Source organism: Heteronotia binoei, chromosome 1 (genome assembly GCF_032191835.1).
Source record: "Heteronotia binoei isolate CCM8104 ecotype False Entrance Well chromosome 1, APGP_CSIRO_Hbin_v1, whole genome shotgun sequence".
NCBI classification, from domain to species: domain Eukaryota; kingdom Metazoa; phylum Chordata; class Lepidosauria; order Squamata; family Gekkonidae; genus Heteronotia; species Heteronotia binoei.
Window position 1 is genome coordinate 47,816,484 of NC_083223.1, and position 24,239 is coordinate 47,840,722.

The 24,239-nt window shown below is 43.2% G+C and overlaps 2 protein-coding genes across 3 annotated transcripts in view; both read right to left on the minus strand.

The window, feature by feature from the left end:
- Nucleotides 1-1,752: 1,752 nt before the first annotated feature.
- IAH1 (isoamyl acetate hydrolyzing esterase 1 (putative)) lies at nt 1,753-12,592 on the minus strand. Its single transcript, XM_060234198.1, has 6 exons — nt 12,211-12,592; nt 9,517-9,569; nt 8,615-8,763; nt 7,155-7,316; nt 2,257-2,378; nt 1,753-2,020 (listed from the first exon to the last, which is right to left on the minus strand). The coding sequence occupies exons 1-6, from the start codon at nt 12,313-12,315 to the stop codon at nt 1,838-1,840; spliced, it is 774 nt and encodes a 257-aa protein (XP_060090181.1). The 5' UTR covers nt 12,316-12,592; the 3' UTR covers nt 1,753-1,837.
- A 4,003-nt stretch (nt 12,593-16,595) lies between these two features.
- Nucleotides 16,596-24,239, minus strand: part of CPSF3 (cleavage and polyadenylation specific factor 3) — a 28,613-nt gene continuing 20,969 nt past the window's right edge. For both annotated transcript variants that reach the window (XM_060234165.1, XM_060234174.1), the window contains 6 exons: nt 24,140-24,238; nt 22,120-22,214; nt 21,428-21,515; nt 19,009-19,078; nt 17,832-17,928; nt 16,596-16,801 (listed from right to left, as the gene is read on the minus strand). In XM_060234165.1, the coding sequence (XP_060090148.1) occupies nt 16,697-16,801; nt 17,832-17,928; nt 19,009-19,078; nt 21,428-21,515; nt 22,120-22,214; nt 24,140-24,238 (554 nt within the window). In that variant the 3' untranslated portion in view covers nt 16,596-16,696. The remainder of the gene's footprint in view (nt 16,802-17,831; nt 17,929-19,008; nt 19,079-21,427; nt 21,516-22,119; nt 22,215-24,139; nt 24,239) is intronic.

The window sequence follows — 24,239 nt, forward strand, 5'->3', positions numbered from 1 at the left end:
TCCTGGGCTCTTCTAAAGCACAGAGCCAAGGGGAAAGATGAGTATTTTGTGGAAGAGATGCCATCTGGTCTGTGTGAGGCAAGGCACCTTGCTTCTCCTCAAGGGCTAACGTGATTACTAGCAGGAATGTTCTTTCTTGCAAGTGTCTGTAATTGGCACTTCCTGCTGACATTCTCCTTACCTCTTTCAAGGCCAAGAATGTGGGAACTGGTCAATTGTGAGAACCAATGTTCTGCTGTGTAACTGGATAGGAGGAGGAAACCAGGAGTGGATGTTAACATCTTCTGGAAAGCTCCATCAAACGAGCTCCCTGATTGGGTTTGGGGAGACCACCTGGTGCCAGATGGCAAAAGACTATAATTAGGCCAGAGGGAAGCCATGCCGGCTTTAGATTTCGCTATGCTATTGGTCTTGCTATATCATGCTACATCACAACGGAAAGCCATGTAGAGAACGCTTAAGCCTCTTGCTTGGACTCTTGTATCCCAAGGCGTGCCATCTAATATCAGGTACTGAATGTATTAGAAAGTCAGCTTTCTTGTTTTCTTCGCTGTTAAGCGGTGGAGACTGTGCTGCATCGTAATATTTGTCTTTTTCAAAAGTCTACTCAATAAATCTTTATACATTTTTTTACAAAGGTCTGCTTTATTTGTGTGCATTGAATCTCGAGGACCCATTGGGCTGGATCACTTGCAAAAGGAGTGGCGACCCAGAGGGACCCAGGCTTTGGTTCATGATGGCGTGTTTCTGAAGAAAGGAGAGGGTTTGTTCCTTGTATGGTCACAGTGACAGCTTGCACAAGGAACACTGTGGCTATAGCCAAGTTTAGGAAGACACAACTGATGCAAGAAGCTGGGGGTGGGCTCAGTACACTGCTGGTCAGCTTATCAGAAGCAACTCAAAGCCCCCCTGTTCTCCTCTGCCATCCACAGTTTTAATCCCAATAGCTCCTACCATGCAAGAGGATGCCGGGAAACCCACTGGCAGATGCCACTGCAGCTGTGGATGCAATGGCTGAGATTGCTGGGCTAAGATAGAGCCCATTGCTGGTGGCCTTGTTTTTTCTGTGGAAGCTGCAAGAAAATGAACTGCAAGGTCCTGAAAAACAGACTATGCATAACAGCTCAAGCTCAGAACCTTCAACTGAGTCAGTTCTTATTGAGCAGCTGAATAGCTCCTGCCATGCACATGCTCATCCCCAGACACCTTGACTTGGAAGTCACGAATTGCACCCATCAGGAAAACTCATCTTCACCCCATCCCACACTAGCCAAAAGGCTGAACTTATGTTTAAGGGCAGGGGGAGGTGCTTGTGCAAGTGCCATCAGTGATTGGATGGATGTGGCCTATTCAGCAGAGATTCTTTGGGACAATTATCTTTGATGAACATTGCTTATGTGATGGTCTTTTGACCATAAATATGTAATCCTAGCAAATTTACCTGAGTAGCTCAGTGGGATTTAAGCAGTTGCGTCAATGGGTTGTGCAAAAATGCCTCAAATAATAAAAAAGCTTCCACAGGCACCTAATTTCCACCTGCAACCTGAAGTCGGTGGTTAGGACTGAAATGTGTGTCAGGATCCTGTCCTGTACAGCATTCAGTAAATATAGCTCAGCAGATGTTCTGTACAAACAGCTAATGGTTAAGAGTTTCTCAAAGCTGCACACCCAAACAGAACAAAATTATTGCAACTCAGTTGTTTATTACAGCAAGTGGTGCTAAAAGTCCCTTGTTTAATGAGAAAAATCAAATTTGCGAAGTAAAACATTTTTATTTTGCAGATATACAAACACACTGAGGTTGTCTTGTCAAGACGCTAAAGTTTTGTCCCTCTGATTACTTGTGCAGACTCCCTAGGAGACTGGCTTCAGGATGCAGATGGTCAACATCACGCCAGTACGGCAGCTGCAGAGGGAGTGCCAGCGTCCTTCGTTCCAGGACAGACCAAAGCTGGTTGGCCAGAAAATTATTTCCTTCCCCAGATAAATGAAGTCCATCTGATAGGTAACGGCTGAAGTCCTAGTGTGGAGGTTGAAAAGATGCTGTAATTAGCTCTCTGGTGGTCTTTGAGAAGGAATACTGAAGCAGTGTTTAAGAAAGCTTTAGTAGTCAGCAGAAACAGACAGCTTTAGTATGAGTAGTCAGCAGAAACAGACAGCTGTAGTAGTCAGCAGAAACAGAAAGGACACCTCTGTTTCTGCTGCTTCCAGCCACACATTCTGGAAAGGCAGTCATTTCAGTGTGAAAATGTATACCTGATTGTTTGCTTGCATGAGCGTCCACAGATCAACAACCTCAGTGCCACAGTCTCTGGCTATTTTAACACATGCCTTGGCATACTCCCCGGTAGTGGTGTTGAGACGATTTAATTTCTCACCTATTGAGAAATGGGGATGGGGGGAGAGTACAAATCAGAATAGAAGAAATTCAGATAACAATAATATGCTTTTGGGGGGGGGGGGGGCGGAATTAACACACAACTACCAATCAGGGTTCTAATCTAAAGATATTTTGAGGTTCTGCCTCTCAAGAATGCACAGGCTGAACAGGCTATCTATATGATTAAACTAGGTGGACAAAGTGCACACACCTAGGTTGAGATCTGATTTATTTGCTTCATTTGTACCTTACTTTCCTCCCAAATGGGGAAAAGTGGCTTACAGCATTCTCTCTTCTCCTCTTCTTCCTCACAAGAAACCCTGTGGGCTAGGTTCAACTGAGCGTGGGTCACCCAGCGTCACCAGCAATCTTCCATGGCAAAATGGGGATTTGAATCTGGGTCTCCCTAGTTTGACACTTTAACCACTATACCACACAGGCTCTCATGTGCACCTGAGCAGCTTCATTTGAACAATTTTGGCTTGGGAAAGAAGTATCTCATAGGTTGCCTTAACAAGAGATGGAGAATCTTAGGAGTGTGCCCCCAGTTGGTTAAAATGTGGGGCTGAACTTCTGTTTCCCTTCCTGTTAACAGATATTTAAGCTTGGGCACGGCTACAGCCTCTTGTCAAGAGACAAAGAGCTCTCAGCTCACAGCCCAGTGGATCCAGGATCACCCCCGAAGCTGGAGTTCTATATATTTGTGGTTCTCAGGTATTCTTTTGTAAGTTTGAGTACCCAGTGGGGAAGAAAGAGGTATAGGAACTAACAAATATTATGGACTGACAGAGGATCCAATCCAGAGAAAGCTCTCCTGTGCTTTAGTATCTATGAATCAGCTCCATGTCCAGCATTAATTCTTCTCTCTCCTCCTCCTTTGCTCAAAAGTGACAGAATTCAACATCTATGTAGTTATTTGCACACAACAGAGGATTGTGACATGCACACCAGTGTGTTTTATGTAATGCACCCTTCTATTTCTTTTATGCTGCAGGTGGGGTAACTCTGTATATCAAATTCTAAATCTGGATTTTAATAGTCAGACTGACTTCAGAAGACTGCCCTATTCAGCCAACAATGCATAACATTTTGTTTTTAATGAGCTAGTTGGTTGCTTGCATGGCTGTTAGTCTAGAGAAAAGGAGCCAGGCCTATTGGCAAGTCATTTCCCAAAGAGCATGCAAAGGATTTGGCAGCACAGATATATTTATTTCATTTATTTACCAAAATTATATCCTGCTCCCTCTCCTCTGAATGGGACTCAAAGCAGCTAAAAAAAAAAAGGGTAAAGGTAGCCCCCTGTGCAAGCACCAGTTGTTTTTGACTCTGGGGTGACATTGCTTTCACAACGTTTTCACGGCAGACTTTTTACGGGGTGGTTTGCCATTGCCTTCCCCAGTCATCTACACTCCCCCCCCCCCCAGCAAGCTGGGTACTCATTCTACGGACCTTGGAAGGCTGAGTTAACCTGGAGCCGGCTACCTGAACCAGCTTCCGCTGCGATTGAACTCAGGTCATGAGCAGAGGGCTCTGACTGCAGTACTACAGCTTTAACTCTCTGCACCACTCAGCTAGCAACATATAAAATACATCTGATAACACAGTACAAAAGATACAGTAAATAAACTTTAAAATATAAAACAATGAAAAATCTATCCCAGTTAGAACCTATCCACTATCAAGCAAGGTAGGATGCATGGATAGTGAAGACACAGTTGGAGCATAATTTACCAGCTGCCTGGTGGATCACAATCACCCAAAGGCTGCCCAAAAAACAGCAGGCTTGCATGCCTTGTGGAACCTAATGTCAGCAAAGGGTTCATTGAAGTTCCAAAATGATCAGACTTGTCTTTGTTAAAAACTAAGTTGCATTTATTGATAACTACAATGTTACCTCTTCAGACAGCTGATTCCACAGTATGCGGTCACTACCAAGAAGGCCCTTACCCTTGTTGACACAAGGTAAACAGTTTGTGGAGCAATAAATTCTGACATGAAGATCAGAAAAAATGGGGAGGATGATGCCAGAACAGGTGGTCCCAAAGGTATGAGGATCCTAGGCCATTTAGGGCTTTAAAGGTATGTTCCACCACTTTGAATTAACACTGGAAACTAATTGGGAGCCAGTGCAGCTGCTGAAGGATAGGTGTTATACCGTATTTTTCGGACCATAAGACGCACCCCCCCCAAAAAAAAAGTGGGGGGGAAAGTGTGTGCGTCTTATGGAGCGAAGGTACCTTCCTCCGGGGGGGTGGATCTGCTGCCTCCGATCCTGGCGCTTCCCCCGCGCCTGCCTGCCTCCAGCTTCTTCCAGCAAGTGCTGGGATCGCTCCACGCTGCCCCCACCGCAAACCCAGCGCTTCGCGAGCACCGGCTGCGGAGGGGGCAGTGTGCTTCCTCCGTGCCTGTCTGCCTGGCTCCAGCTCTGACGCTTACAGCAAGCGCCAGGATCGCTCCCTCCACCCTCCGATCCCGGCGCTTGCTTTAAGCATCAGAGCTGGAACCAGGCAGACAGGCACAAAGGAAGCACCCGCCCCCTCCGCAAACCCAGCGCTTCGCGAGTGCCAGCTGCAGAGGGGGTGGCGTGCTTTCTCCGTGCCTGTCTGCCTGGCTCCAGCTCTGATGCGTAAAGCAAGCGCCGGGATCGGAGGGCGGAGGGAGCGATCCTGGCGCTTGCTGTAAGCGTCAGAGCTGGAGCCAGGCAGACAGGCACAGAGGAAGCACGCTGCCCCCTCCGCAGCCGGTGCTCGTGAAGCGGTGGGGGCAGCGTGGAGCGATCCCAGTGCTTGCTGGAAGAAGCTGGAGCCAAGCAGGCAGGCGCAGGGCAAGCACCGGGATCGGAGGCGGAGGCAGCAGATCGCCCCCCAGGAGGAAGGTGCGTCCTATGGTCCCGAGCACCTTATGGACCGAAAAATACGGTATGTGCTGACCAGGATGTTCCTGTCAACAATCTGGCAGCTACATTCTGAACTATTTGCAGTTTCCAAAGCATTGTCAAAAGACACCATGTACAGAGCACATTATAGCAGTCCAGTCTTGAGGCAACTGTTGCATGAATTACTGTGGCAAGATCTTCCCAAAATAGTTACGGAGCCAATTGGCGGGCCTGGCATAGATGGTACAATGCTGTCTTTGTCACTGAGGACACGTTTCTCCATGGAGAGCAAAGAACTGAGCCTCTCCCCCAGACAAAGAAGAAGAGGATATCGGATTTATACCTCGCCTTTCACTCTGAATCTCAGTCTCAAATCAGCTTACAATCTCCTTTACCTGCCTCCCCCACAACAGATACCCTGTGAGGTAGGTGGGACTGAGAAAGTTCCACATGCCCCATGACCAAGTTGACTGTAGAGAGTTGGACCCCAACAAGGGTCAGTAGGCCAGCCCAGCGGCCTGGGGCTCCCCAGCTGCATGATCTCTGTCTTAGATGGATTTAGCTTCAAATAACTCTCACCTAGCTATTCTACCACTGCATCCAGACAGGAGGCAAACACCAGAATTCCAGCCACCAGAGGCTTTTCAAATAAGAAGTAGAGCTATCTGCCAAGATGCACCCCACTCCAAACCTCCTGACAATCTCCACCAGAGGAAGCATATAGATGCTTATAACTTTGGGAGAGAATCAACCCCTGCGGGACTCCACAAGTCAGGGCCTGTGGTGACAACCTCTCTCTACCCACAATTCCCCTCTGGGACCAGTCCTGAAGGAATGAGGAGAACCAGCTCAAGATTGTACCCCTCACCCTCAGGGAGGTTAGGCAGTTCACCAGGACCAAGGGGTCTACTATGTCAAAGGCAACTGACAGATCCAACAGGATCAGTAGTGCCATTTTGCCTGTTCCAAGGTGTAACTGGAGATCATCAACTACAGCTGTCTCGGTCCCAAACCCTGTCTGGAAGCCAGACTGGAAGGGATCTAAGACAGATGTCTCATCCAGGAATTCCTGGAGCTATTCAGCCACTACTCAATCACTTTCCCCAGAAATGGAGGATTAGATACTGGGTAATAATTGGCTCTGTCCCACTCATCTATCAAGCACTGTTTAAGATTTTAAGACTTAAGATTTCATTTCATTGTTTCATTTCACTTATTGGATTTGTATCCCACCCTCCCCGCAAGCAGGCTCAGATGAAAGAGAAGGCAATTAATGGCCAACGAGGCCCAACATTTAACCCAATGAGAGGTTGGGGTCAACTGCCAAGGGTACCCAAGTGAGAGAACTCTCTTAACCCTTTCCTTCCCTCTTGCATGCACAGTTACAATACCCCAAAAAATAAGCTTGAAGAAGGCAAATCTCAAAGCGACCTTCACAAGGTCATGATCAGTTCACAGAAACTGGTTTGCAAAGCACTGCTGAATCCAGACCAATTCCTGAACAAAATATCAGATCCAGTGTGCAGCCTGCTCTATGCGAGAGGGCCAGTACAGCCTTGGAGGATCCTAAGGATGCCACGGCAATCATAAAATCCAAGGAGGCACCAGGCAATGTAGCATCAGCTTAGACACTGAAGTCCTCAAAACTATCAGTTTGGAGAAACCCAAGCCCCACTCTGCCACTGCCTCAGCCAGCCTCACTGGGGAGTCAGGTGGGCGGATGGTAAACCAGCAAGACTCCCACCCTCTCCCTGGCACCCCAAGGCAGGCCTCCACATTCATTGCCGGCAATGTTTGGCGCAGGAAGCCTTTTAAAGGAGAAAGAATCTCTGTTTTAAAAGAGAATCTCCATCTATACAAAATAGATAAGATGAGGTCAGGATGTAAACCCTTTCTTACCTTTGGCAATGCACTCTTTTTCCCAGGCTGTTTCTTGAAGGGGTGGGGGTGTCACCAAAATAATTGTATCCTCTGCAATGTCCACAGACTTTAGGTACTGTATCATACTCTTCAAATTGTCAGCATACTCATCAAGTGGGACATGTTGCTTAGGATTCACATCTGTACAGTGAATATAAGAACGTAAGAAGTTTGTTGCTGGATCAGACCAGCAGTCCATCTAGCCCAGTATCTTGTTTTACACAGTGGACAACCAATTGCTCTAGAGGGCCAAGAAACAGAGCATAAAGGCCAAGGCCTTCCCCTGATGTTGCCTCATAGCACTGAGGTTCGAAGGTTTATTGCCTCTGAATGCGGAGTTTCTCTTCAGTAACCAAGGTAGTAGCTATTGATAGACTGCATCCTCCATGAATTAGTTTAACCTAATTTTAAAGTGATCTATGTTTGTGACCATCTATAATGGATAGTTCATGGTTAATGCTTTAACCTGGTCTGAGAACCTTGAGTGATAGGGGATTCAAATTGAATTTTACAGCTGAGAGTGGCAGTTAGGAATGACAGTTGACAGTGAAGGGGAGTTATGCAAAGGGAAAAGATCAAGAAGGATCCTGAATTAGGGAAGTGGGATGAGTGGTCCTCCCCTGTGGGAAATAGCTCCTAGCAAAAAGTGGGTGATCCCTATCAAGTGGTTAAGAAGGGATATTGGAACTTCTGTGAATGTTCCTGCCTTCACCAGCTTAAATATCTTTGAGACAAAGAAGCTTATGTAACTAGAGACTGCAAGAAAATTCTCTCTTCAATTTTAAAGACCTTTCTGTATAACTGAACAATTACTTGTTTGTGACAAACAATTGTTTATATTTATGCAAAGTTACCTCATTCCAGCTGCCTGTTCACCCTCTAAGTCCTAAACCTGACACCTACCTATTTATTTTCAAAAGTGAAATAAAGCAGGTTTTTTTAATTACCAACAGCCTCTTGCATATCATTATCAGACAGAAAAAAAAGGATTTAGTCGTTTCCTTCAGTTCCTTAGGCTGGGTCAGCATATATTTATATACATTTAAACACCTGAGTGGGACAGACAGAGAAACAAAGAAGAAAGAGAACCGGGGTGTGTGTGGTGGTGGGGGGGATCGTTATACCATTACCACATCCTCCAGCAGCAAGTATATAGCTGACATTCATAACAGGTGGTATTCTTCCCTTCCTTTGCAGCCGCATGAAATGTGAGCAGAGAACTCACTCTATATTGACAAGTTAAGCAAGGCAAGGCAAGGCAAGACAATGCCATCAATTAACTGACAAAAAAAAGGAACTGGCTATATAAGACGACGTAAACTAGCAAGATGGTATGGAAGATTCTCATTACGTGATAGTGAGCGTTCAGCATCCGTAACTAATAAAACTTTTTGAAAGAGAGCCACTGTGGAAGGAAAGGAGTAGAAAGCATGCCATACCTTTCAAAGCACTGTCATTCGCTCCAAAAAAGACTGTGACTGCCACAGTGTTCTCCACACTGGAGTCTTTATGAATCAGTCTCGGAAGAACAATTTTTGCCCATCTGGTGTTGTAGCCAGAGAGCCCACGATTCAACACATCACATTTTCTGAAATAAACATATACATGCTTATACATACACATCAGACTTTTGCACACATTTTCTGATTTCTTTGATAGCGGACTTTATTTGCATGCTCTTCATTTTAGAATTGGCCTTGGTCTCTTTAAAAATTAAGGCTTTAAATATTCACTATAAAGTGTTCATAATTAAACAGTGGGAGAAAACAAATTATACCATGGCATGCAACATTTATTTATTTTTTTCGTTCATTTCTATCCAGATTTTGCCCTTAACTGAGACCAAATACAGCTTATATCATTCTCTTTCATTTTATCTTCACAACAACCCTGAAAGGTAGATTTAGGCCAGGGATCTCTGTCTGGCCCAATGTCATCCTGCAAGCTTCCATAGCAGAAACATTATATTTCACACTGATAATGGTTCACGTTTAACAATAATGACTTTGATTCCCTGGAGTGCTTCCACAGATGGAAAGACTTCTGCCCAGAGAGTGCAAATTTCTTGCCTTCTCTGTCCCACTGCAACCCAAAAATCTGGGAAGGAGGGTGCTGGGGCTGCTGGGGGGGGGGTGGGCGGGAATGTGAGAAAGTCATACTGCATAGGCAGAAATCTTTCCATCCATGGAAATGCTCCAGTGGCTCCCAGTCAGTATATTTAGGAAATGTAATGGTCTCTTGATATGTTTATTTTTCATTTAAAAGAAAAAGTAAATGTCACCAAAACTTTTCATCAGTTGATTTGTAAATACTGCCGAAGCATAAAGTTGATGTCTCATACCTAACCAGTCTGTGGGCAAGTGACGCTCCCCATCCATTTTCTTGGAAGGAAAACTAAGAGAGAGGGACACACAATGGACAATTAAGTGAAATGAACAGACAGTTGCAATTTGCTGTAGCCAGCCGTCTTTTCCCAGCACTGTGCTGTGCTATCACAGCCTCCAAAAACAAGCTGTGAAACTGATGCGTTTATTTGCTAGGAACCAGGGTCGCTCCTTGGTGCTAATGGCTGCTCTGGCATTTTGCGGGGAAAATAAATGGTCCATTTATACAATCACCAGGGTCAGGTGGCAGAGCTTCCCCTGGACTCTCCCATTTCAGGCTGCCACTGGGGAATTGCGTATAAACACAACACAAGCAGCGTGCTTGGTGCTTTACAGGTAAGGACAAAAATACAGGACTGTGCTTCAAGGAGCTTACATGGGAGGCAAAAGATGGAGAAAAAGATGCAGACAAGCTTAAACAGCCACAGAATCAATTGCAAACAATTCGTTTCAGGGCTGCCCCACAAAAATGCTCCCACCCTCTTCATGGAGAAAACGAGCCACACTGGAGGTTAAGTCTTCCACCAGTATTTTTCTGTATGCAAGGAGTTTATTTTTGTCCCCGTAAATAACTCAAAAATCCAATCCCATATTTGCATACTTCAACAAGCCACCATTTCTCTCTCTCTCTCTGTGAATATTATGCTATTTATTTAGAGGATGGCAAGTTTATTTGTGCTGTGATTCCTGTCCTGGTGTTGTGCTAGGTTTTTTTAAAAATAGCTTTTTAAAATTTGTGGTCAGTTCCTTGAGATGTATCCTATAGCCTGAATTCAGAGCTACATTTCTATTGGTGCAAGGAGATCCACCTGTAATGTATACATTTCCTGCCTCCCCCCCCCCCCCCCCCGCACCTCACCTGGGTCAGGCAGCCCAAAATGTCTCTCAAAATCTTGCTCCAGGGATCTGTTGTTCCTTAGGAACACCATGCTGGGATACATTTCAGGTTGCCACAGAAGGAGGAGGTGGGAAAGTCATGCTTTAGGCACAGACATCTTTGTGTTCATAGAAATACTCCCCTAGATCCAAACTGATTCTCACACAAGCAGTACTTCCACTTGTGCCCATTTTACTGTTTATCCCTTGAGCTCCCCCACCCCAATAGTTCCCAAAGGTTCCCCAGCCCAAAGGACGCTTTGGGAGATCTCAGCATGCTACTGCAGAAAAGAGGTGGGAAAGCTCTGTGGCATGTTTAGGATCCACCCCATTTCTTTTTATGTAAGCTGCATTTTACACAAGGTTGGAAACTTTCCATTTACAGAAGGAGAAGCTTTTTGCTGACCTCCCCCCTTCAGATTCCTCAATTTCTCCCTCCTGTTATTCCTGATCCTCAAGAACATCATTTCAGGGAGCATTTGGGGCCATACCAGGAGAAGAGAGAAAGGAAAGTTTCATTTGGCTAATGGAAAACTTCATTAGGCTCAAACACACTGTTTACTCCAGCCTATTAGAAGTTGCCATGAATCTTAGAAGGGATATACAACTACTTCAGTAAATATTCTGCTTTAAGCTCACTGCAAGGAAATAAAGCATATCCAAATACTGGATGGAAACAACAACAAAAATCACATGAGCCTTCACATTGCGAGAACACACAGAAATCTACGCGTTACACTCACACATCTCAGGATATTGTGTTATCATTGCACTATGGTGATTAGAACAAATTTGGAGTCCAGGGGCACCTTTACGACCAACAACATTTTATTCAAGGTGAGAGTTTGTGTGTGCAAGCACACTTCCTCGGACAATTAAATGGAATTAGAAATTCCATCAAATGGAATTTAGATGAGCCCATCATGGGATAGTGCAGGCTATAAGTGCAATAAGTAAATATATAAATGCCAACACAGCTGCCCACCTTGATCTATCACTACGGCTATTAGTCAGAACAGCATTTCCTGTGTGGATGGTCAAGGCCAGGGGTGGCCCAACTGTGGCTCTTTCACACATATTGTGTGGCTCTTGACGCCCGCCCGCCTGCTGACCAGTTTGGAGAAGGCATTTCTCTCTTTAAATCACTTGTTCAAGCCAAGCCAGCTCGTGGCATGGAGAATGCATTTAAAGTTGCTTTCTTTCTACCTCTCCCTCCTTCCTCTCTCCATCTATTTTCCTCCCTCCCTCGTGGCTCTCAAACATTTATTCTATGTGTGGCTCTTACATTAAGCAAGTTTGGCAACCCCTGCTCAAGGCAATCGAGTTGCAAATGACTCCAACAGCGCAGCAAATATAAGGCAATAGCCACCAACAAGGGGATGCAGCCTTCCACCTGTAATTCAAACACAGCCACCTTGGTCCACCAAGATCACCAGCAGTCGTGTCAGTTCCAGATCTGATCATCTATATTCGTAGCAGCATCAGTTTGGTAAGGCAAAAGATCAGAAGGTGCAGTTTTCCCCATAATGTCTCTCCCACGATGCCAGAAAATTTCACCTGCTGAATGTTACGTCTGCTCTTCAAGGGGGCCGGGGCAGCCATAACTAGGGGAAGTGATATCAGACGCTAATGGGGGAGATAAATAAAAGAGAGGAAAAGTGGCGGGAACGGTCTTTTTTCAAAGCGGCTCCCCCAAGAAATAGGAGCCAAGAGTAAAAGAGGTCTGCCGCCAGGCACGAATGCCTCAAGATGTGCCCACCCCTGCCCAAAAGTACCTCCGTGATGGAGTCTCCGAAAAGAATGATACGAGGCCGCCGCAGCAACAGCCCGCGGCAACAGGCGCCCGCCTCCGCCCCGGCCATCGACGAGCCCGGCTCCATCCAAGAGCCGGACGTGAGGTTGTCTTGCAGCGCCGGGAGGAAGAGAGAGGCCTTTCCAAGCCGCTTTCGCTTTGCAGTCGTTCAGAAGCACCACTGGGAGGGGCTGCAGGGGCAAGCAAAAGACGGATCTGGAGGGAGGGAGCCTCATCGAGTGGTCTCTGGTGTTTTCCAACAAAGTCCCCCGAACGAGTCCGGTATCAAATCACATGTCAAAGCCGAGACCACAGAGTGAACCTTAAACGCGAATCCAGTACTTTGCAGCACAGCAATAGCACCTAAATGTGGCTCCGAGACATGCAGAACAAAAAGGCCGAGGTGTGTAATTAGCAGTTTCTGTAGTTAGAGACCAGCCTTAGCTAAACGTCTAAAGCAGGACTCGCCAAACTGCAGCTCAGGAGCCACATGTGGCTCTTTCACGCATATTGTGTTGTTCTTGAAGCTCCCACCACCACATTGGCTGGCTTGGAGAACGCATTTCTCTCATTAAACCACTTCTCCAAGCCAGCCAGCGGCTTGGAGAATGCGTTTAAAGTTGCTTTCTTTCCACTTTTCCCTCATCTCCATCTTCCTTTCTTCCTTCTCTCAAACATCTGGTGTTTATTTTATGTGGCAAGTTAAGCCTCCCCTGGTCTAAAGAGAGAAAGGGTTCCACATGGAAAAAAGACAGGAGGGAGAAGATAATACCTGCTGAAGGAACAGAAAAGGAGAATAAAAAAGCCAAGTCCATGAATGGAAAAGCTGGAAGAGATTTCGGGATTTGTGTTTTGTGTGTGTTTGTGTGTGTGTAATAATTTTCTTATTGTGAATCATTCTTTTTACCTCTGTTACCCATAGGTCTGTGCCTTTAGAGCAAAAAAAGGAACAGCAAGTGCATGGTAGCAAGTTTAGTAGTAGGTACAAGGGAACCCTTAGGAATCAAAAACGACACAGGGGGTAGAATTATACACATTTCAGAGACTGAATTCTGAAATCTGGATTTTAAAATGTGTTATCAAGAATCACCTACTAATTTAAATTAAAGGACTTTTCCTCTGCCTACAGGCTTGATTGTTACCAGAATGGATATTGCATTAATTAATATTATAGATCTCTTAAGACTGTTAAGGAAATGTTCAGTCTTAAGTACTGGTTAAATGTCATGCATCTGGTATCTGCACTGAAGTTGCAAAATGCTACAGTGCAAACTCCAAGAGACTTGGGAAGCCATGGAATCCAAGCTCAGGTTTTCCATCTAAACATTTACCCAGACCTATATCTGCTTAGCCTTTTGTCTCATCTTTACATCTGTTAGTATTAACTGAGGCTACAATATGCATGTTTACTTGAAAATGAGGCTCATCAAAGTTAGTAGGATTTGCAGATTTGGTTGTAAATGGATACCTCTGTTATCTGTACTATGGATAATAATCAGAATATACTTAATATTCACTGCTTTGTCTAAATCTCTAGCTGCAGGATTATAAAGTCTCAACTCTATTCATTGCCGGGGCTTTGTGCACCTAGTTCAGTGTTAGATTTGGCCCATCAGATGCTCATTTGATACTAGTATGTTCTGAGCTTTTCTACAACAGACATGGTTTGTTTTTACTCATTTTTTTAAAAGGACTGTAAGGTTAAGGGTTGTTTTCCTAATATTCTCTGGAAAGGGTTAAGAAATTTACTGTGCAAACTTTAAAAATGAATGCATAGGAGACTTCCAGCTCAGCCTTAGCTGGTTTTGCTTGAAAGTTCCATTGATTTAACTTCTGAGTAAATATTTTTCAGGTTTAAGTTTTTGTGATTTCCAGCAATTGAACTACTTCTGGAGTTCCAGATTCTGTAGTTCTGGAGTACAGTCCAAAGAAGGGCAGAGTGTACCTGTCTCTTTTTAAAGCCTTTCCTAAAAGATAAATGTTGCATCCTTAGATCAAGCTTTAATGCAATTTGTAGATATAATTTTTCAATAATAGAATTAACTTGATGTGTGTTTTAAGAGCACTTAAAGATAGATGAGATAGAGTTGCTGTACAGTAGTGCTAGTTTAAGGTTTTTTGAGCATTGAATTATTGCAAAAATGTGAAGATAAATAATTCAACAAAAAGAAAAAACAGACCAGAAAAGTACATAAATTAAGTCCCCCTTTTAAGTTTAGTTTGGCCAGATATTTCTGGAGCACTTTTCTAGGGGCAGATAAAGATGGGTTATATGAGAGTACACAGATTGACAGTGAGTGCACAGGCTGTACCTTTGGATAACTTGTTCTCTTAAGTGCTTGAAAATGGACGCATGGCTTTCTGCAGTCACAAACTTGGATCTGATGGCACTTGGACAGCCTCTCATAAACTATTTTCTATCTTTTTTCCTTCCTGCTGTGAAAACCCCATACCCTTAAGAAGCTTAATTAGTTTGTATTTTGCTCAGTCTTGGTTTTTAACAAGGCATGCTACAAACTTCAAAATGCACATCACTGAGCAGATTTACTTTGGTCAACACTGTTACATTTGAGGTAAGCTATAGATTGGATCAGCCCATTGGTGGTTCTGAAACTTTACCTCAAGCAGTTTTGTTCCCGTGGGGTAGCAGCTTGCCCTTTAGGATCAGGACTTATACTCCACCCTTCACTGAGTGGCTTACAATCTCCTTTCCCTTCCCCTCCTCACAACAGTCAGCCTGTGAGGTACGTGGGGCTGAGAGAGCTCTCCAAGAACTGCTCTTGAGAAATAGCTCTGAGAAAACTGTGACTGACCCAAGGTCACACATGGAGGGGTGGGGAATCAAACCTGGTTCTCCCAGATTAGTCTGTGCACTTAACCACTACACCAAATTGACTCTCAGCTGGTCCCCTTGCATCTGCCATAACTTAGGTTCCATCGTTGGGGCAGTTCTGTCACAGTATTGAAGGGCCACCTGGTCCAACTTGTATGGATGACTTTCCTGTGGGGTAGCAGTTTGCCCTTTCAGTTGCTGAGGCCTGATGAAGTGGACAAACTGCCCTTTGTGGCCGATATTGTCAAAGCTGGGTTGGTTTAGTCAAGTGGTCCCAGGAGGCATTAAGTGACTATGAGGAGAGTGTAGTTCCAACAGATCTAAAAGTGTGGTCATGAAACCCTCTTGAATAAGGCATCCCTGGACCCCACTGACGTGAACAACCATTACCTGGTGGGTAGCATTCCTTTTTTGGGGCAAGGTGTTTGAATAGACTGTTCAGTCGGAAGTCTTGGAGCAGGCAGGTTATCTACCTCCTTTAACCTGAATTCAGGGCTGGGTTTAGGACAGAAATGGCCTTGGCCACCTTGTCTCTGCTGATAATCACAGGAATACATTCCTGTTGATTCTCTGGGATCTTATTGTGGTTTTCATTATAAATCAGGCGTGACCAACAGTAGCTCTCCAGATGTTTTTTGCCTATAACTCCCATCAGCCCCAGCCATTGGCCATGCTGGCTGGGGCTGATGGGAGTTGTAGGCAAAAAACATCTGGAGAACTACTGTTGGCCACCCCTCTTATAAACCATGGTATGCTACATTAAGAGTAATCGGTGCCACTTTAATGGGTACCAGTCTTACTTGGCTGGCCAATTCCCAAAAGTGGTGCTGGTGTTTTTATTGTGGGGCCTCACAAGGATCCCTCTTGTCTTCCTTGTTGTTTAATATTTGCATTGAACCATCAGATCATCAGAGGATTTGGAATGACAAGATGCTTACTGGGCTGCTGGATCATCATTAGTTATGTATCTTGCAGTTAGAAAACACACACTCCTGCTTCATACTACTTTGCCTGGCTCAATGTATCTAGATTAAGCACAATAAGTATTTATCTTATATGTCACCTTCCTTTTTTCAAAAGAGAAACTCAAGAAGGTTAATGAATACAAATTTAGGCAAGGGTAATCCTGAATACCCTCAAACTACTGCCCCTCCACCAACCCAATCCAAGAACACAGCATACCTCAAAAGTGGTGAGAGGGCTCTCAGGCCCATGCCATTTTGATTATGTGGCTTTTAGCTTTGGATCAACACAACTATCTGCAGCCTTTTTCCTTTGGGAAGATCTGTGACAGCTGATGGAAAGGATTCAGCCTAACTAAGGTATAATGTAACACATGCTCCAGGACTTTCCCAATTTCCTTTCCCAGAAGTAGTTTCTTGAGGTTTATAAAAAAATACTTCTAAAAATTCCTTCATTTTCAGAAACAGCTTCTCAGATGGCATGATGTATGCAACTGGAAGTTTCCAAGTTCCACTGTGCACATTAAAAGCCCGGTAACTTCAGACTTCATATTAGGTAATAAGAGTATGCACTTTTACTAAAGAACTTTTTTTTTAATTTAAAAAAACAGAACAAGAATCAACTGATCAGCAGAAATTGTTCTCTTGACTCTGCTATATACACTGGCCACAGTTTACTGTACAGGGGTGAGAGCATCATAGAGTCGCTGCGCAGCCACCTCCACCATTTCCCGAAGAGTTTCATCATCATCTTCACATCCTGGCTCATGGTCAACAGTCTAAGAAAAAAAGAGAGAACAGAGTCAATATACAGTTTCTCTCATTTTTATTTTAAATACCAAATGGATCTGTTTGGGAGGGTACGTGCTTAGAACTGAAGCAGTTAAAAGCATCCTTTTTCAAAAGTCAACTTGGGGGAAAAAATGACAAGAGGACTTCACAGTTGTTTTTCTAAAACGAGCATATTTGTGACATATGGCAAGCAATTTTAAGAACCGTTTCAGGTGGGAAAATCTATAACAGTAAACAAAATGGAGCCCAGCAGCATCTTAAAAGACCAAGCAAATTTTCCAGGGTATAAAGCTGTCATGAGTCAAAGCTCATTTGGTCAGATAGGTCACTGATGAAATGAGCTTGGACTTGTGAAAGTTTATAGTACCCTGGATAATTTCGTTGGTTTTTAAAGTTTTTCTGGGCTTGAAGTTCCAAAAAGAGTTTATAATTTAAAAAATACTGCAGAACTGTAAGTTACTCTGTGAATAGAAAGCAATGTAGAATTTTAATAAATTGTTTCTCACAATTCTTTTTTGTTCCTTTTTTTATACTAGCTTCTAGCAAGTCTGATTACCAGAAGAGAACCAATAAAAGTGGTAAACAAAGTGACTCTGAAAATTTCTGAAAACAAATATTTAGAAGAATTGCAAATTTATACCCAGCCCTTCTCTCTGAATCAGAGCAACTTATAGTCTCCCATATCTTCTCCCCCCACAACAGACACCCTGTGAGGTGGGTGGGCTGAGAGGGCTCTCACAGCAGCTGCCCTTTCAAGGACAACTCCTATGAGAGCTATGGCTAACCCAAGGCCATTCCAGCAGGTGCAAGTGGAGGAGTGGGGAATCAAACCCGGTTCTCCCAGATAAGAGTCCATGCACTTAACTACTACACCAAACTGGCTCTCTTATTTACAGAAACAACAATATTTAAATATTTGTTTTTAAAAACTCATATGGAATGTTATAACTTCAGATATGCACACTCTCAATAAATGTTAGCTGTTAAGAAAAATGTGTCACATTTAGATGAACATACCCGTGTATCCAATGAAAGATTTGCTGATTTTCCATCCACTGTGACAGTTATAATGTTATCTTCCTTGACACTTACACAGTCTTCTCCAAAAATGTCCCTGCAAATGAAGACCCATCATTACAAATGCAGAACAGCATCAAACTACTCTTCAGCACATTCTATTCAGGAGCTGATAGCATAAAAAGGCAAATCTCACAAAGAAAAAAAAATAAAAAGACAAATCTCACAAAGAAAAAAAAAAGAAGCAGGAAATAAAGACTGCAGCAGGTAATCTTAAGTATGCAAATGTCAAATGATATACGTTGGAGCCTATATTCATTTCCCAAATGTCCTGTGCTGGGTTTGCTGCAAAAGGTAGTAATCTTGAAGAATCCGATTCCTCCAATCCTCCTCCTTACATTACTTCAGTGTGATTGGTCATGGCAGTGCCATATGCTCTGGTGTCCCAGAAAGCAATGCTTTCATGCCTCAACCTAAGGTGGTAGGATCTTTTAGTTATGTTTCCACAAATACAGTATTGAAGCATTCTGACAATGAAACATCCACGCCATCCCTCTTCCCAAAGTGCAACTGGTGACAATAGTATTCAGGGAATGTAAATTTGGCAACTTCTGGGTTTAAGGAGTTTCCTAGAAGAGTCTGCTATTCTTATCACTAAACTCCAAAATCATCTTCGAGTTAAGTGGATTTTAAAGCAACCACATGGAGAAGATCACAATTTTAAACAGTTTAATCAATTAACTCTTCAACTGGGTTATGATAAAGAATCAATTTAAAATCAGAGGATGGCTGCAAATTAAGGACACATATTTATTTTCTGAAAGTAATTTGTTTCTGGGGTGTACAATTAAGAGAGACTGAAAAAATGGAAATATTAGAGCCTTCCTGCTCTCCAACAATAAATGGAAATGTTTTTTAAATTGTAAATTATATTTCCAAGAGACATGTCCACGTTGGGGTTTTGTTAATATGCAAACATTTTAATTCAGTCAATGTATTAATACTCCTTAATCGGTTTATCACCACACAAATTTAAAGCAGAAAATGCAAAAATAACTTAAAGAACATTTAGAACATTAATCTGCATTTTTAGAAGATACTTTATTCAAAAGGCAATATATTAACATTAGCTGCAAATACTGGTAAGTTTTTCCTCTATTATAATGTCAGAACTTACTGTAGCATAATCTCCATCTTTTTGTGATACATATCCATGTCTACTTTTTTAGGAAGTTTATGCATTGCAGCTGAAAAACAGATTGAACATTCCATTTATTTTTCATCTGTGACAATACATAGTTGATTTCAGGTCTTCAGGAGCAAAGAAAACATTACTATGCTGAGGGTAAAGGGTAAATGACTAGGGAAGGAAACAGCAAACCACCCCGTAAAAAGTCTACCATGAAAATGTTGTGAAAGCAACATCACTCCAGAGTCAGAAATGACTGGTACTTGCTCAGGGGATTACCTTTACCTTTATCAAGTTCCTAGAAGTTTCCTTTACATAATAATACTAAATTATGTTTTTTTCATATAATGGCAAGAAAAAAGGGAGCTAGAAAGTTATTGAACCTGCAAGTTCACTTCAGGTTATACATATGCTCAATAATTTTAGACATCTGCCAAGTGAAAGATGCTTCAAAAAAAGACTGCAACCCACTTGATTCTATGTCTACAGTGGACCATAACTGATACTTCTTCAGTTGGCAGAGTTGGATTTGAGGCATGAGAGAAATATCTGCCACAGACCATAATGTTCTTTTACAAAGCTGAATTCTCTAGAACTCTTTAGAGGAATACAGTAATGAACATGATTTAATTGAACATATTATACACATTTTTGCACATGAATAATTCATATAACTGCCTTCAACACTAAATAATGCTAAATTAAATGTTGCAAAATTAGGGCTGGATTGCGGTTCTGCTGTCTGCCTGTGCCAAAAATATACTATTTATACAGTAATTAGACTCTATAGTTGAAACTTCGGTTCTGTTTCCTAGGAGGTTTTAGGACACTTTGGGTGATGTGACCTTCCAGGTACAGATAATTCTGTATGTATCTTTTGCCTCACAGGACTTTTGGAATGTTTATATACTATCAAATTCTAAACAGCTAGAGTATCAGAACCTAGCTTCCTCAATTCTCTTAGTTATCCTAGGTCTTCCTGAGTTTCCTTGGCCTTCTTGACCCTGAGAAATAGAGAGAAAGGGCTGAGCTTGGTTGTGTATATCACTATATATCAAATCTTGTCACAGAGTTGATTGACAGTTACATTGGCTATTATAGATGGGAAATGGAATTTAAGGACTGAATTTATCAACCACCCTGCGTTATGGGATTTGACAAAATAACCAGGATACATCTTTTATAAAATTACAATGCATCCTAATTGGGTATTTAAGTAATTTGGTTAATTTTGCATGCTGCACACCTGATTTTTATGTTTCAATGAATTTACATTTAGGATTGACGTTAAATAAATAACAGGGGTTTTTTTTAGAACAACTGTCTCTCTTTCATGATGCAACTGAGAAACCAGCTTCTCTCCCTCCCCAAATGAATACAGTAGGGATTGAAATGCATGAAAAGGTTCCTACACTCATTTCCTCAACATTAAACATGCTCCCAATTCTTATGGTGGGGAGGGAAACTGACATCATGAAACAGATGAGAAGAGCTTAGAACAGGGGTGGGGAACCTTTTTTCTGCCAAGGGCCATATGGATATTTATAACATCATTCGCGGGTCATAAAAAATTATCAACTTGAAAAACAGTGCTCCGCCGAGGGAGAATGATTCAGGCCAGCAAAATTAATGTAAATAATTGTTTTTCTATTTGAAGTCATGCAGGGAGAGCCTAATCTGGCGTGCACACACACATATCCCGCAGCCCTACAAATGCATCAGTCCAGGGCTTTTTTGTAGAAAAAGCCCAGCAGGAACTCAGTAGCATATTAGACCACATCCCCTAATATTAGCATATTAGGTCACACCATTTGGGATAACCAAGTGCAAACTGAACTGTAACAGTAACTTTTCCAGGCCCTGCAGCAATTCTGGCCGGTCAGCCAGGCCCCAGGGAGGCTGCTGCACAGTACATCTGCACCCTGTGATCTCTGTCTGGCCCTGGGGAGGCTGCTGCACAGCGCAACTGGGCCCCACAATCCTCGCTGGCCAGCCAGGCCCCAGGGAGGCTGCCACCTGGCTTGGTTTGGTCCAGCAATCCCCAAGGGCCACACCAAGTGACCTCGAGGGCCGTATATGGCCCTCGGGATGGAGGTTCACCGCCCCTGGCTTAGAATGTGTACTTTATGGTTTGGGTCTTGTTTATTAACTTGAGTCATGTTTTGCCGTTCTACCTCTGAGATATTTGTAATTAACAAGGCCTAAGATACACACCTTGATTGAAGATTGACAACATCACACACAAACAAAAATGATAACAGTTAAAAATGTAGATGAACTGCAACCTTCCAACAACATGGAGTTTTAGGGGCCCAGATCTGCCAATTTAACCTCAGTTATCAAAAATACGTGATGTAAGTTGGTTCACTTTTCTTTACATATCAGCACAAAGATATTAAGCACTTACATTTATGTAATTTGGGATTCGACTGAACTTCCAGTATCACTGTCGTTATGGTATCTGCATACATATCATTAGCAGGGTTTGCTACCCACTAGGAAGAAAAGAGGCCAAGAAGTGAAACCAGGGTTATAGGATCATCATTTTTAATAACTGCATATTATGGAAAGTCACTTGACACATTTTAATTTTTGTCTCCTATATCAATGCAAGGCTGCAAAGAAAGAGGTGGTGGAGAACAGGTGAACAAAATTCAGGGAGACTGGATCATCACAGAAGCCCAAGAAGCCAGGCAAGCCATATGATTTGCTTGTATAAGATGTTCGGGTGGGATATGAATGATTCTAGAGGGGCCCAAAGGAAATCTCTGGGAGCCTGCAGTGGTCTTTGGCACCCCACCCCCCATCAATGAGATTTCAATCCTGGTCAAGATTCACTCTTTTTAAAGGACAGAGCCTTTATATAATATTGCAGCCTACTCTGATCCCAGCTGAGAAATTACAAGCACTGCATCTTCAACATCAACTCATTGTGGGAGGGCAGCTTTGTAAATTACAAACCTTACAAAGCGAACGACAGCAAAGGTAAGGAGGCGGCACCACCATTAAGTCTAACAAAAGACAGAATGGCTGAATGATTCTTAGCAAACACTTTGCCAAGGCTACAAGTAAATACCTTTTCCCCCTGGCCATACTTACTTCGAGCACCACCATGCCTGGTTCCTGGATCACAGTAATGGCTTTAAAAACTTTATAAGCCGGCTTATCTTGGATTTCTATTTCTTTCACATCACCTTAAAAATGACCAAAATCACAACAGCAAAACTAAGTTAAGTGGAATGTGCCCAGAATAAGCAGCATCTACTTTTTCAATACAAATATTAACTCCTTGTTTGGATGTATCAAACATTCCTTTTTGAAAGTTATAACTGCCTGAACGACAATGCAGTTTTCTTCCTGGAGAACTGAACCAGCCTTCTCAGAACATACCTGTATGGGAGCAAACTGTAAATGAGCCAGGCAGTTAATTGTAGATGTGATCAGCGGCCAATTTGGCTCACTGTGACAAAGGATGTGCTGTGTGACTGGACTCTTAGTTTCCATTAGCCAAACTCAATGTCTTCTTCTCCTGCATTCTTTTGAAGCACTTGATCACTGTGCAATCCTACCTTTAGCATCTGCTGTTTTATAACAACATGCGAGTTAAAGAGGAATTAACATCAGGATGTTGCTGGCTACTATTTGAATTGGCCTTAAGGGGTGATTAGACAGATTCATGGAGGATAGGTCCATGAGTGGCTACTAGAGGTGTGCATTGGGATCTACCTGAGCTGAAAATATACCCCCAAAATACCTTCTTGGTGTTTAGGTATATTTCAGCTTCCCAAATGTATCTGGGTTTTCTCAGGGGGGAAAAATCCCAAGAAAATCCCAGATATATTTGGGGATTTCGGGTAGAACTGAAAACAGCAGAAAGACAGGAGCAGACTGAAGCTCTCCGCTGCCTCAGCTGTGGCTGCCTTCTCTTAAGAGTCCAGTTTAAATGGGACTGCATAAGAAACCAGTCCAAGATCAGCTGGATTGGTGGAGAGTCGAGAGCTCACTGCTGGTGCAGCTCTGCATTGCCTTCTCCTGTGGCTTGGTTTAAATAGGCAGCAGAAGAAACCAAGCCAGCCCCAGGATCAGGCTGGTATTTTCCTTCTCATGTCTACTGGACCTTAAAAATTTTGAGATTTCTGAAAAATCTTGGCTCCAAATACCATACTGTACTGGAATCAAATTTCTCAGGAATCCTGAAAATTGTTTTGGTCCAATAAACCTGAACCAAAAAATACTGGTAACCCCCCCCCCCTGCATACCCCTAGTGGCTACTAGCCAAGATGACTAAAAGGAATCTCTGTCTCCAAAGGCAGTAAACCTCCGAGTACCAGTGGTAGGAGGCAACATGAGGGGAAGGCCTTGGTGTCTGTGTCCTGCATGAAGCCCTTCCGGGTCCATGCGGTTGGCACTGTGTGAAATGAGATGCTGGACTAGATGAATCATTGGACTGATCCAGCAGGGTTGTTCTTCAGCAGCTTCTCCATCTTCTTATTGCATGTAGCAGGTCCTTCAAGCCAGCTGGAGAAGTGCTGTGAGTTAGGGGTTGAGGACAGAGATTCAATAGAGAAAGAGGAGTCGGCAAAGTAAGGAATGTGGAGAGTGACAAAGGGAAGATTGTGAATGGGATGAGTGAGGAGAAGGAAGAACGGGCCATGAAAAGGGAGAAAGGAAAGTAAAGGCAGGGCAGCATGTGAATCCCACAGCCCTGGCAGGTGCCACATTTGGGGATTGCTGGTATACACTATAGACCACAGTGATTTAACTTACAAGCATCATGGCTTGTTTGGCAACAGCAAAGACATGAAACCAAATACTAGACACAGCGTTTAGGGCTGTGGTTTTCAAACCTCCTGCCCTCATGAACGCTTTCCATACTGATTTATCAGCCAAGGAATTTTTCTCCATTAGCCATAGAACCTTTGCAACTGCAGAGGATTATGTGGTACGTTCTGGGGGGAATTCTCAGTACAGCATATTGGCTACTTCTGTTTTATATACTTTGGCAAGCATTTCAAAACCAAGCTGCATATTAAAGCTTTCTAACTTGGAAAAACAAATGATAGAACAAACAAAACAACCACCTCAAATGGATCCCAAGCATTTCTTTTCAGTTACTCACTTGTTAGTTTTTGCAGTTGGTAGTAAAGCAAAGTAAAAGAGCCGGTGTACGGAACAGCCTGGGTCTGTGTCACAGTGCTCATGGCCAGATCGGTGTAGTC

What these genes read in the sequence shown, in the direction of transcription:
- IAH1 (XM_060234198.1), bottom strand. Translation starts at nt 12,315, where the DNA reads ATGGAGCCGGGCTCGTCGATGGCCGGGGCGGAGGCGGGCGCCTGTTGC. An exon ending in TCGGAGACTCCATCACGGAG is followed by an intron (nt 9,570 to 12,210) that starts GTACTTTTGGGC and finishes CCTCTCTCTTAG; the next exon opens with TTTTCCTTCCAAGAAAATGG. An exon ending in CTTGCCCACAGACTGGTTAG is followed by an intron (nt 8,764 to 9,516) that starts GTATGAGACATC and finishes TGTTTATTTCAG; the next exon opens with AAAATGTGATGTGTTGAATC.